Genomic DNA, 13841 nt, shown 5'->3' on the forward strand with positions numbered 1-13841 from the left:
AGTACCTCTGAAATGATCTTTCCTATCCACCAGTGACTGCCTTGGCCTAATAAAACAATCCATTAGAAACCCTGCCTCACAGTGTCACAGTCCTCTTCACTTCAGAATACCTTCTTCAAGTGATCCCTCCAATAGCAAGCCCCTCTGTGGCTCTCTGCCTGTGGTCCACCTTCCCATTGTGAACCATGCTGGCAAGGAGCTGGGGTTATGAAGGGAAAGAGCAGGGCACAAGGCAAGTAGGGCTCGTGACTCTTCCCCTTTCATTATGTGTGTCCACCAAGCTGTCCTGCTTCTGTTTTGTAACGGGTTCTTCCATGGCAAGCTGACCTTTCGGCTGAATAGGTCAAACTCCCACTGAGCGTTAATCCTCAGCCCTCCTCACGTGAGTGCCTCCCCTGAGGTGAGGAGCACTGGTTAGGAATATGGCTGGGAGGGCCTGGTGTATTCCCCAAAGAAGGGTTGCCTTTTACTGCACTGAATTAATTCTCAAAGACCACCGTGTGAGGTTATGCTGAAGGATCCAGATTAGAACTTTCCTGCTGACATTGTGGAGGGGCAAAACTAATTTTTCAGATACATGTTTTAGACTGTGGTTCCCCTGTGTATCTTCCCCTTTTTAATGAGGGAAAGGCCAAATGCACAGTCTTAGTGATTCATCGGATCATTTTGGATTTCTGAGACAATCAGAATTTTCCTAGATGATTTTTTAAAAAACCAATAAATCCTTCTCCCTGTATTTCTCTTCCATTTAAAGTCTCTTAAAACTCTAGGTGTTCTATTTTTAACCCTTGTAAAACATGAAATAGTAGAGTTGTGGTGTGTGTTGATAATTATATACTGGACCTACTTTTGTTTTAAATGTCATAAAACATTTTTTGGACTATTTATTAAGTTTTGTAACACTAGTTCCCTTATAGTAGCTAGAAATTTTCAACATCAAATAGGCTTTTAGTCATGTTGAATTGAATTTTAAGTTGAATTCCTGTGGCTTGGGCTTTCTTTTTTATACTAGTTTGTATAAACTGTTCAACTCCTATAGCTCTTACGTCTCACTCTCAGTGAGCTGGTAACAGAATCTTCACAGACAAGTGGTTGCACATTCCATTTATTTAGCAATGCCCTCTGTGTGTGTGTGTGTGTGTGTGTTGTGTGTGTGTGTATAGGTTAATTTTGTTAGTGTTCTTTAAATTTCAGAAAATAGTCTTTTAGTTGAACAAACAAATAAATGAAATATGTCAGTAGATCAGATGAAACAGTGACCCGTTCGGCAATAATAAGTATACAGTGTGTCTGGGCTACCAGATGGTTTTAGAAACTGTCAATTTCCAAAATACAGAAATCTGAGAGAGCTTCATAAACAATGTATTGCTTTGCTGAAGATGACAGATCCCATTGAGGAAATGCCGCTTTAGTTTTTTTAGATCATTAATGATACTCTATAAACATAATAAGATTAACACGGAGAAACAAAATACCTGTGTTTGCAGTATTCTTTAGTTATCAGATTATTGTCTCAGTTCTCAAAATGCCAAATGTGATAGGATAAGTGCAAGATAAGAAGTACATTTTTAACATCTATTCAGTTAGCATTAATGCTCAAGTTAAAGCTGGGCTCCTACCAGGGGCATAATGGGCTCCTGTTTAACATATTTATGTTGGTTGTAAAATTAGGAACTGTCATTGCAGCCCACATCACCTGCATAAGTGCAAAACATACAAATCAAGAGAAGTTCCAGTGACATAAAAATGCCATCGAATAGAATAGCGTGAAACTACTTGCAAGATACTTGTATATTATGCTAGGGTGTATGGGGGTGCACACTCAGATTTCTAGGGGGTTTGGAGAACAAAGAATAACTATACAGATAGAACTCATGGATGAAGACATTTCCTCAGAGCACAGCCTGAACCCTAGTGGAGAAACAGCAGGAAAAGAAAGGCCATCAGTAGCCAGACTTGAATAACCGCCCCACCCCCCACACCCCCACTGAAGACAACAGCCTCTATGCTTTCAGAAGGCATTTGAGCAGCTTTATGTTGTTACTGGAGCTTGCATCTTGGGCCTCCTAAGTCAGTGAACTTTTCTGTGATGTTTTAGGGTTCCTTATAACCTGGTGGCTATTACTCCCTTGCCCCCTCATAATCCAGTTCTTTGTAGAATGATTTCTGTTATCTAAAATTAGTCCTTTTTTCTTTTTTGGGGTGGGGGAGGGGACGTGCAGTGATTTATTTTGAACTTTGTAATTGGAGTCCCTGAAGTGCCCCCCCAAATTATGAGCTATTAATAAGGAGCTTTCTGAATCCTAATTACTGTCTCAAAAACAGAGTGGACACTTGAGAAGTTTTTCAACTCCCCCGCTTCTCCCTCCCAAAAGCCACCCACCCCCATAATCTCAAAAAAAAAAAAAAAAAAGGCTGCAGATTTTATTCATGTGGGATCATTCACACCAAGCTACCATAATGTGCAATTAACACTCTAGAAACTGAAAACAGTATTCAGCAAGACAGCTGCATTATCAAAAATGCCAAAGGAGTTTTGAAGGGAGTAATGTGCATGTTAGAATAGGAAATTAATCAGAAATGTGCACACCCACATACACACAGTAGTACTGTCTTAAGTATATCTGAATATTAAAATTGTAAAAACCCTATGTCTATATTTATAATAAAGATTAATCTCAGCATAGTAAACTGATTTTTCTGTTTTAAGATTTTTAGTTGTGTGTTTTGCTTCTGAAGCAAATGAGGAGGCTGGAGTAGAGATCTCTAAGATCCCTTCCAGCTGGAATATTCTTTTGATAATGATCACTCTTCAATTATATTTTATAAATTTTTCCATTGAAAAAAATGCCTCTGTTATTTTTCTCTTGTCAGTAATAATGATACTTAACACACACGCATTTTCACAGTGCCTTGCAGACATTGCAGATACAAACTCACATTTGCAGGGGTAAACTCCCTACTTTGCATAGCGCAATAATCACAAGTGCATTTATATTATAATCCCTACTAAGCTGTGGAGCCAACTCACCAACTTAGTAATGAAATGCAACAGAATTACCCCAGCGGCATTTCACTGGAATTTTCTTGTCAACTAGCTGAAAGTGTTTCTAGAAGTAAAAAAGTAGGGGATTTTGATTTTATTTTCAATTAGTAGTAGCTGGGCTTGAGAGAGCAGAGGTTTGTAATAAAATTTTCAAAAAAAGCAGGAAGATATGGGGAATTTACTTGTTAGAAATATAGAAAGCATCTGAATATTTTCTTTAATAAATCAGTGTAAAGCAAATGGATTTTTTATGATGTCCTCACTTTTGATTTCTGTACGTCACTTCCCTCTTTTGTCTATAAATTTGTTCTGACCACGACGCATCCCTGGAGTCTCTCTGAATCTGCTGTGATTCTGGGGGCTGCTTGATCTGTGAATAGTTCATTGCTCAATTATACTCCATTAAATTTTTTTTAAAAAAGAAAAAATAAGTGGAAGAACAGGTTTAAAATAAATTGGAACCCCACGTAAAAAAAAAAAAATAAACAGATGACACTCAATTCTGGATTCCACAGTTATTATGTATTAAACCCACTTTTGTTAAGGATTATGAGGACTCCTTGTGTGGTAGGCACCTGCAGGCAAAGCAGGTGAAGCGTGCCTGGAAGAGGATTGACTCTTAGTGAGAAAACAGGAGTGTTCGGGAACTCCAGATAAGAAACAGTCACTGACCTGGTGAGGCACATGCTGGCCAAGGATCTACCTGGGCTTCTTGTCAGTCCTATAGGAATAGTTACACATGAATATGCAGTAAATGTGAAATCCAGCCATCTCAGGATGCTTAACACTAGTGCAAATGATCATGAAAAAGAATGTCTTATCCAATATGTTGTGCTGATTAAACTGTGATGAAGTTATTGCATTAGAAAATACAAAAAGTTTCCTGTTTGCTTTTTTCCTAGCCTAGAAGATGTAAGAAGTTTAGTTTTCTCTGGAGCGGGGTTGGGGGGAGATGAGGCAGTATGCAGATGCTTAAAAAAATCAATACCTTAATTTTAAGAAAAATGGTGTACTAATTTATTTTAAAGGAACCCGAACATTCATATGTTTTTATTCCAGTATAGGGAAAGCCATCCAAAAGGAAAAATTTTAAAGTCTGAATGTATTTTTTTGATGTTTCTAGAAGTCGATATTTTAGGTTGAAAATTCAACCTAGGCTATGTTTATGCTTAGACAACTCAGAACTAAAATTAATACTGGGTGGTGGTTCAGATCTCATTGTTATACTAAACAGTCAATGATGCCATTCAAGAGAAACGAAGCTGAAGATATGAATCAGAGCTCCAACTTAATTGTTCTGTTTTCTTTCTTTCTTTTTCTTTTAAGTTATAGGTGCACAGCGAAGGAGAAGCCCCAGTGCACTAGCCATTGAAGTATTTGAAGCACATTTGGGAAGCCACATTTTGCAGGTACCTTTAAAACAAAAAGAAGCTTTCTTATATTTTACTAAAAAAAACCCATATGTTTAGTCTTTTTTTAAAAGAGTTTTTTTTAAATGTCAGCTGTATATTTGACTGTTGTGATTTTATCTTGGAATTCCGAAATTCTTATGAGTTTATTTTTTTTCTTTTTAGAAAGCCATCCTTTGAGAGAATGTTAATGAGAAAGGGAGGGCAAGTATTATTTGTGCTGAAATAATTTAGATGAATTGCACTATTTAGTTCATGCGCCATGTGTAGTAACTGGCTGTTCCCAGAATGGTTGTGTGCGTGCTGTATTTGTAAGTGGATCTATGTGTGTGTCTTTGGAGCTATATATTGTTTTTGGAAGAGCAAAGTTTTGTTGTGAAAGTACTGAGATTTTTTTGTGTGTGTGTCGCCAAATTTCAGTTCTTTGCTTGAGTTCGTATTTGTGAGTGCTTCCAATCTTAATGTTTGCCTCCCTAAATTAGAAAATTTCTCAGGGGAAAATATAGTATATTTAAAAATACTAGTAAAAGGAGACAAATAATAATTGATTTTGCCAGTGAACTTCATGAAAAATAAATGTTAAAGGTCACTAGGATGAAACTGTAGTTACCTAGCCCAAGAGAAAATTCATTGCAAACTCGTCATCTCACTTATTCAAAACTTTTTTTTACTAAGACTTTGCCATCGATTCAACACTTCTGCCTTCAACCATAGATAATTGTGCCACATTGGTCCTGCTCCCAGGATAAATGTTGCCGTGGCCACTTTTTTTAATCTGTGGAAGATACACCTTTTTACATAGAATTGGAGAAGCAGACAAGTTTGGGATATGTAGGCCGCTTACTGTATTTGGAAAAGGTAGCTATGTTTTTCTGAGATAAACTTTGGGGTAAAATAAAAGTATACTCCAGATCCCTGTTCATTCAGAGTTTATAAACAGGGCCTTTATGGTGCTTTCCTTTTCTAGGTTGTCAAAAGTAATACTACATTTAGCATATTATCTTTTAAGTATGTGCATTAGGAAACTCTTATGTGATTCTGCGTTAAAAAAAAAAAAAGAAAGAAAGAAAAAATAGCTCATAGTCAAATCCTGGTGGTTCTCCAAAGCAGTGTCTTTACTGGCAGTTTCAGAATCATCCAACACTTGCTCATAGGATGTATTCTTGGGCCTCAACCTAGACCTACTAAATCAGAGTTTATAGGGTAAAGTCCAGGAATTTGTGGTTTTTAACAGTCTTCTGAGATAATTTGGATGTTCCATCAGGTCTGAGATAGCACCTTTCACATTTGCAAGTTTAAAGCCCTGAGAAGTCTTACTTTACATTTTTGTTTATTCTTATTTCTTGTTTATCCATTAATATCTGTTAATATCTCATAGAACTGATGTTTCTTGAAATACACCTTGGGAGTTGCTATTCTATTGTATACATAAAATTTTGAATTACCTTTGTTACAACCTAGGATTAGTTTCGAGGACACAGAAAGGATCATATTTCTTTCTAGATCTTCAAATTGTTACTTCCTTTTCTCTTACACACATGTTGTTTGGAATCTTCATTATAGGTTTTGTATGGACCATGATATATAAATTGTTAGACTCTGATGTGATTGAGGACTATTTCTGTTTCTGTTCTGAAGCACTCAGAAATTGTTACCTAAGACTTAGTCAATGAAAAATTATTCAGAGACTAGTCCTAGATTATTATCTTCTTAATTCTTTCTGGAAATCATGACTCCAAAGGCCTATGAGTAAGGTGTCTCAGAAATTGCAGTAATTTAAAACTAACACAAACTTAGGAGTTTGAATCAAACATAAATTCAGTATAAATATATAATGTAAAATGGCTCTCCCAAATGCTAAATCAACATTATACTTCATTGAGAGAACACAGGATCTAGAATGGGGCTGCAAGCTCGTTCCCATTTTGGAAGGGTCACATTCAGACACCACACTATGGTTGCATCAGCTGTCACACCGACCTAGACAGCTGGATGCCATTTGGAGTAGAATAACCAGACTGGTGAGTAAACTAGAAATCATATTACGTGAAGAGTGGCAAAAGGCCTGAGAAAGTTTAGTTTGGAAAACATGACTTAAAAGGGGCATCAATGCCCTCTCTATTTATTTGAAGGCCTCATTTCCAAAAAAAAAAAAGGATTAAACATATTCTGTGTCGCTTCAGAATATGAGAAAAAAGATAAATGGATGAAAATTTAGAATGTTTACATTATGTCCATACAAGAAAACTCCTAAATAGGGCTGGTCACACTTGGAATAAGTTTGAAGCTGTAGACTTTCAGGAGAAATATAGATGGCTTGGTAAAGATGCTTTCAAGAAAGGCATCTAAGCATGATTGCACTATGTAATCTTATAATTGCCACAGAAACTAGAACTTTTGGTATAATTTGATTTTAGCACTAATGGTTATGGAGTGGAAGAACTACTACAGAGTATTCGAAATTAACTACTAGAATTACAGGCAAGAAGGAATTGGGAAGTAGTAGTAACAAGAAGAGCCTCCCTTAAGCTATCTTATTCGTTGTTTTGCCTAACTAGCAGGGAAACTTTTGAGCCCATAAGCCTATGTCTGTACCATGTTCAACAATATCGCAATGTTCAGTAAGGATGAGATGGCTTCTACGTTTTGTTTCAGAAGGGTCCATGGTAGAATCTGGTTGGTCCACAAAGACTGGAATGAATTCTGTCTTCCCTTTCCTCCTTCTTACTCTTTCTTCATTTGCAAATAGTTGATAAAAACCTGTGTGGTCAACAAAGTAGTATAGGCATGATCTCCAACCTGACAGTTTATAGTCATTTAACACTCCCCTTCATCCCCCACAAGTTTCAAATACTTTATAAGAACACAGAAGCCACTGTATATGACTGCTATCTTTAAATAGCTTACAGTCATTCAGGGAAAGAGGAACCAGGAGGTTGCATGAAGTGAGAAATATCACACAGGTCAAGTACTATGGGGCCACAAAAGAACAAGGCTCTGAATTTGCCATAAAGCACCAAAGAAGACTTTTCAAAGTTGTTGATGGATGAATAGAAGTTTATTAGGCAAAGAAAAGGGAAGAATATTCCAACCAAAGGGTACATCAGACACAAAAGCATGTAAACAAGTAGTGGTAAATCTTACTTGGGGACTGTTTAGATGTTTGATATGATGGCTGCTTCACATATGCAGTGGGACATATAAGAGATGAAGGAAGAGAGATTATAGAAGCCATATTACCAGGAGGTGTGGACTTGATTCTCCATGAAGAGTCCATGGAGAGGGCTTTTATGCAGCAGTGACAAGAGAACAGTTTGGTTTATTTCTGGAGTTATCATCAAAATACAACGTCCAGGAAGTCTCTGAGTTGTAAGATACTGATATAAAGAGACCATTTAGGAAATTGTTACCAGAGTTCAAGAAAATGAAGATCTTTTGCAAGATAGAGGTGTGTGAATGAAGAGGCAGCTATGGAATTGAGATAGAATCATTAGCATGTGGTCCATAATTAGAGGTGAAAGGCTAGAGAATGACAGGATTTAATCATCACCACGAGTTTTCTAGTTTGGCTGCTAGCTATCTGATTCTCCTACCTGAGAGAAGTCGAGAGGGATGGTCTGTTAAATAGCCAAGTTGATATGAGGTAGCACTTGGAAACCTAAGTCCTGTTTCTGCAGAGCGATTCTCAGGCTAGGTCTGGAATTACTGATCACTGGTGTATAGATGAATGATAGTTCAAATTAAGAATGGGTTACAGCCCTATGGAAATGATGTGGAGCAAAGAGAGGGTTAAGGAGCGCCCACTGTGGGGTATGTCATCATTTAAGAGGCCAGTAAACATGAGAAAGGAATGGACAGAAAGAAAAAGCAAGCCACAGGATTTGATTTTGGTGGAGGAAGGAATATTAATAATGTCAAGGTAGCTAAGGATAAATCCTTTAGTAGGGCAAACCCTGAAGAGATGTCATAGGTTTTGTGGATTGAAACAGTCGCTGTGCGGAGTAAGTGTAGAATACAGACCTAAAGAGCGATAGGAGGTAAAGGAGAAGAATCTGAGTGTTCATGGTAAAGAAAGGGTGGGAAATGAGAAGTTATCATCAAGAGGAATTTGTGTTTTTCATGTAGTGAGAGTATGTTTATATGTCTGAGATTTATGGGATCAAGCATTTTGTGCATATTGGAAAAGAGATGAAAAACTAACTCTTGGCCAGTTACATGCTCTTTAGCAATCTCCTTTAAAAATCAATATCTCATGGTCATGTCTGTGCTGAGAAAGGATTGGTTTTCATTATTATTAATGGCTAAATGCCATTCTATACTATGGATGTATCATAATTTATGTAACCATTTTCCTGCTATTGAGTATTTTGATTACATCTAAAAATGTTCATATCTAATGCATATATCAACGTGTCTATGTATGTGTGTAAATGCAAAGAGAAGATAAAATATTGAAAAACATATTTTCTAAAAAGAAAAGCCTAGTCTGGATGGATTTCAGCTTAAATATGATGAATTTTTACTGTGTACTAAGTTTCAGATACTGTACTAAGTTCTCTTCTTATATCATCATTGAGTACCCACAATATAGACCTATGAGATAGGTGCTATGACTACATGCATCTTAAAATTGAGTCAACTAAGATTTTAAAAACTTAAGTAACTCAAGTTCACATGTCTGTTTAGGTAACAAAGTTGAATTTGAACCCAGGATGGTAACACTAGGGTTATAACACTGCAAAAAATGATAAGGGCATTTTAAAAGACAATGGTAATAAGAGGAAAGAATTAAGACACTTACAGTTGGAGTAAACAGGCTTCAGTAACTAATTGAATTTGGAAACTAAAGTAGAGGTCAGTTCCAAATACCAGTGTGGAGTTCAGAAAATGCCCGTGACTTCACTGCATCAGGTACCAAAGCTTCCCTGCTACCTGTGCCCCAGTGATGTTTCACTGAAGTGCATACTACGTGTCCCTTTGTGTGGAGGATTTGAGAGTAAGGGGTAAGATAGACTCCTTAATTTTTGGTGTGCCCGTTCTCTGAATGTATATGTAATGTGTCTCTGCTGTGCGTATCTAATTAGCCATATATTCTCGTAGGGAAAAGAAAGTTTGGTGAGATCCCTTAAAATTTGATTACTTTTCCACTGAGAGGGAGAAAATAATAAACTTAATGGTGATTTTATCAATGTAAAATCATGTATTACAAAGCCAATTTTCAATACCCGTGTTTGTAGGCAGGGCCAAGGCCCAGGCTGTGTATTGTGAACTCTGGGGCCTCCATTCACAAAGCAGTCTCACCACTGACTGTGACCGATATTATAGTCTCAGTAAACCTATAACTATTTCAGGCATGAATCGTAGGACAGCAGCATCTTCTCCAGGAGAGTTGAGGGTTCAAGGGATGTCAGCCTTGCAATGGCAGGGCTGTGAATCCCAGCCCTAGTGGGCCTGAATCAAGGCATTATAGTTCACTAAATTTTTCTCTGATTTTTATAAATTAGATGAAGAATGGGGAGTCAAGGGGTAAAGGTTGGGATTTGTGCATTTTGTGGCAGGCTCAGTAAAAATCCGAGAACTTGAGGAGATCATTATGTGGGATCCTTCTTGGAAAGTAGATGTGATTAAGCACAAATGTGGTTCCTGCTTTCAACGTTCTCTTAGGGCATTATATTGTTCCCACTTCATGACTTCTTTAATACGAAAAAGTATGCGTGTTATTTATTGTTACTTTTCCAATATAAGGGCCAGATAGGATATTTGTATTTTACCTTATTGAAGTTAACAAAACACAAAATGGTAGCAAATACTATCTTCATAAGTCATAAAATTAACTACTGGAATGACTTTCCCTTAGGTGCCAGATTTAAGAATGGAATGTTATAATGCCTTAATTATTTGTTTACCCTCAGCAGAAAGGTTTGTTTCTTTCATTTTGTAAATAATGCTTACATAATTGTTATATAAAGTTGCAATATTGTTTTTGCAAACTCCATAGTAATAATGCTGCTTTACTCACCTCACAGGTGTTAAACAAGTTAAACCTAGTACATGGAAATTGTTAAGGTTTATGTTTGTATTCATTGTCAGCATATTATATTGAACTATATGTGTGTGTGTGTGTGTGTGTGTGTTACTAACTTTGTAAAATACATGCCATTACTAAGAACTATCATGTACTTATAATTGAAAGATAGTCTTTATTCATCACTCATTTTGGATCATAAAAGTAAGTTTTGTGAGTTGGATAAGTATAGTAAGTACCAACATGTTTGTACATAACTAATAGAGAAATTCATTTATTATTTAAACTAAGTATTGAGAGAATAAAAAGAATGTTCTGTAAGAAATGCTGTAAATTAAAGTAATGGTGGAAATATTGTATCCATGTGTCAATTTTTGCTTGGCCATATTAGGTAAACCCTCTTGTATCTATGTCATTGACCCCACATTATTTCTGGCCACAAATGAATTTTTATATTGCTTTTAGAACATTCAAACCCAAACCTGAAAGAGAATTCCATGAGCATACTCTCTGAGGGGACTGAGTAAGAGCCTCCAAGAACATTCTAAGATTATGACCCCTGAGGTTCTCTGACTGGGAGTGGATCAGAAAAGGCTAGGTACGATGGTTGCATGATTGCCTGGTCTTCCTCAACATAAGTGGGGGAATGATTGTTTTTGCAAGGATCATTTATTAGTAAAATAACCCTCGTCTTCAGGACACAAATATGTCCTGTGGTAATAACCTTAGCAGAACAGTTTTGTTAAGGTATGTATTTTCTAAAAATGATGGAGAAGAAGGGAGCCCAAATGTAGTGATTTTCTGTTTGTTAGTCAAAGTAATCAAAGATTTGTGTGGATAAGATGGATAATGTTATCAACCTCAGTGAGCTGTCAGATTTTGTTCATGTGGTTTTTCATTTCCTCAACACCTTTAACCATGGAATACAGGGTAGAATTATGCCTCAAATAAAAGAAGAACCTGTGTTTTACAGAGGCTGTTAAGGATCAGATTTAGAAGAAAATCAGGTCAAGATTTGCTTTTAAATTTCTACGTTTCTTCTGTTAATCACACTTTGAAGACTGGTAAAGGGCATATCCTAGAATCATGATTAGTTGCTCCATATAGTCTTTTGGTCCTGCAGAGTTGTTTTTAGACAAATGAGAACATATAGGTTCTCTATCTACCAGAAGTTTTTTTTTTTTTAAATCAGGTTGATGTAATAAAGAAAACAAAACAAATAGTATCTTATTTATATATTTGTTACTGTTTCAGTATTGCTAGCTACAGCATCTCTGGTCTCTGAGACCCAGCCAATTGTAGAAGACCGAGTAGAAGATTCTGCTGGGGAAAATATGCTGGATTTATAGGCAAAAGGAGCTCTTTATAACAATGTTGGGGTGTGTGTGGGGGGGCGGGGTAGAGAATGCCAAATCTGCTGATAGACACCTTCTTTAATCTCATATGCCAGAAGAAAATGAAAGATTGACTAGTACAATTCAAACATCTGGGCAAAGGAAAGTGAAAATACCTAAAACAGCTCAAAAGCTAACACAAAGATACAAATGATCATTTATTAAGATGCTGCCTAGCCAAGTCAACATGCCTTTTACATTTGATGGTAGTGTTTTCAAAAGACCTCTGTGAAAGAGTGATACCTTCAAGTCTATTTTCTACTTTATTGATGAGTTAAAATTTCACCTTTATTTTATTGACATGTGTAGATATGATCATCTCTAGGAAGTTGCATCTTCTTATTCCTGATGGCTCTTTTTGCTAAAGTGGTATCCTGCTGGACATCAGTGCTAACGTAAAATAAGGTGATTTCAAATAATAGGAGCATTTTGAATTAATTCCTTTAGCTGCGAGAGAGGAAGGGGAGAAAGTTGAGTGACCCTGTAGTGTCTCTATGATCCAGAATGGTAAGAAAATGTAAAACTAAATATAGAAAGAGAGAAAGTTAGTGAATATATTTGCATATGCAAATTAGCTTAATTGATACTGCTTGCCTCTACAGGGATTTTTCATTACAAACTGGAGTGCTACATTGTTCAGCTCATATTGAGTAATTTAGTAACTAATGAGACCAGTTTGCACTAATTTGCATATGATAAATGAGCTTAATTGCAGTAAATAACTTGGAGGCATAATTACTTAATTTTCCTGTGTTGCACGGCTTTTAAGTTCACGTATGAACAACTCAAGATAATTTTGCATATTTAAATTAGTTGCTTTTAAATTTTCTTGAACAAAAAAGAGGAACACACCTTATCAATTGAGCTATAAAACAATCAAAAGTAGGGATTGCAGTCTTTTTATTTAAAAAGAAAGAATGAAAAAGAAAAGTAGAAATTTTAAGTCTGTTGTTCACCTCTCCTATGTCCTCACCTCAAATAAGATATCAGCATTGGCATTTAGGAAAATGTTTTTAAAGTTGAACATTAACTCAATTTCTATTAGTAGATTGCCTAGGTTTAAACTAAAATATGTGTATGAACAAATCATAAGTTTGGGAATAGAGTTTATAAAAGAGATGTGACATGTCCATTATCTAATTTAGCAAACTAACATCAGAGTAGTCAATTGGGTCTACTGGCAATGGGCATCTCACCTAAGTTGCTGGGCTTTAATGATGTAAGCATCACTCTGACCCTGGCATTTATTTTCTATTGAGATTAATGTTTCATACTTATGGAATTGGTTTCACTGGAGAATCTTATTGTGGTTTGCCAAGAATTATCTCACTGGTCTTCAAATTATCTCAAGAATGCATGTTTTACGAAAATCTCCATTCTCAAAACAGACACACTGGATCAAACAGAGGTTGATTGTAAACCATTATTTCCCTATATTGTACTGCCTTTGGATGTTAATCCTAAGGAGAAAAGTATAATTTCTTATTTAAAATTAACTTATTAGGCCATATAAAAATCATATTCATGATTTTGAGGAAATACTATATAGTTATAAAAAAAAGTTTAACATCTTTTATTTAAACAATTAATGCTGCTTTAACTCATTATATATAAAAACTGATGGGCACATTAGGGCTATTTCTTTGTCACAATCTGAAAAAATAGCTCATCAAACTTTTCTCTGAAAAGCTCAAATTCTACTAAATTCAGTATATGCTTTTTTCCCCCAGAGGTGAGCCAGAACAAGTACTAATGCCAGTATATTCAAAGTGTAAAATTTGAGTCCTTCATTCAATAGGTTGTCAGGAAATACCTGGTAAATAAAAAAATAAACAAAGAAATCTTACCTGGCAAGGTCACAGTTAACCTCAGAGCCAGGGCCTTGTCTTAGCTCTGTGTTAGAAGCTTAGTTTGTATCCACATCTCCAGATATGGGAGAGTATATGACAGATTCATTATGTGCATGG

General features: G+C 36.1%; 1 protein-coding gene across 13 annotated transcripts in view; it reads left to right on the forward strand.

Annotated features, from left to right (window-relative positions):
- NPAS3 (neuronal PAS domain protein 3) overlaps window positions 1–13841 on the forward strand; it is an 867158-nt gene that overhangs the window by 427174 nt on the left and 426143 nt on the right. For 9 of the 13 annotated variants that reach the window (XM_034937407.2, XM_034937408.2, XM_034937409.2 and 6 more), the window contains one exon: window positions 4373–4455. In XM_034937407.2, the coding sequence (XP_034793298.2) occupies window positions 4373–4455 (83 nt within the window). The remainder of the gene's footprint in view (window positions 1–4372; window positions 4456–13841) is intronic. The other 4 variants (XM_055097464.1, XM_034937410.2, XM_057299681.1 and 1 more) reach the window with 1 other exon arrangement.

The sequence above is a fragment of the Pan paniscus genome, chromosome 15 (genome assembly GCF_029289425.2).
Source record: "Pan paniscus chromosome 15, NHGRI_mPanPan1-v2.0_pri, whole genome shotgun sequence".
NCBI classification, from domain to species: domain Eukaryota; kingdom Metazoa; phylum Chordata; class Mammalia; order Primates; family Hominidae; genus Pan; species Pan paniscus.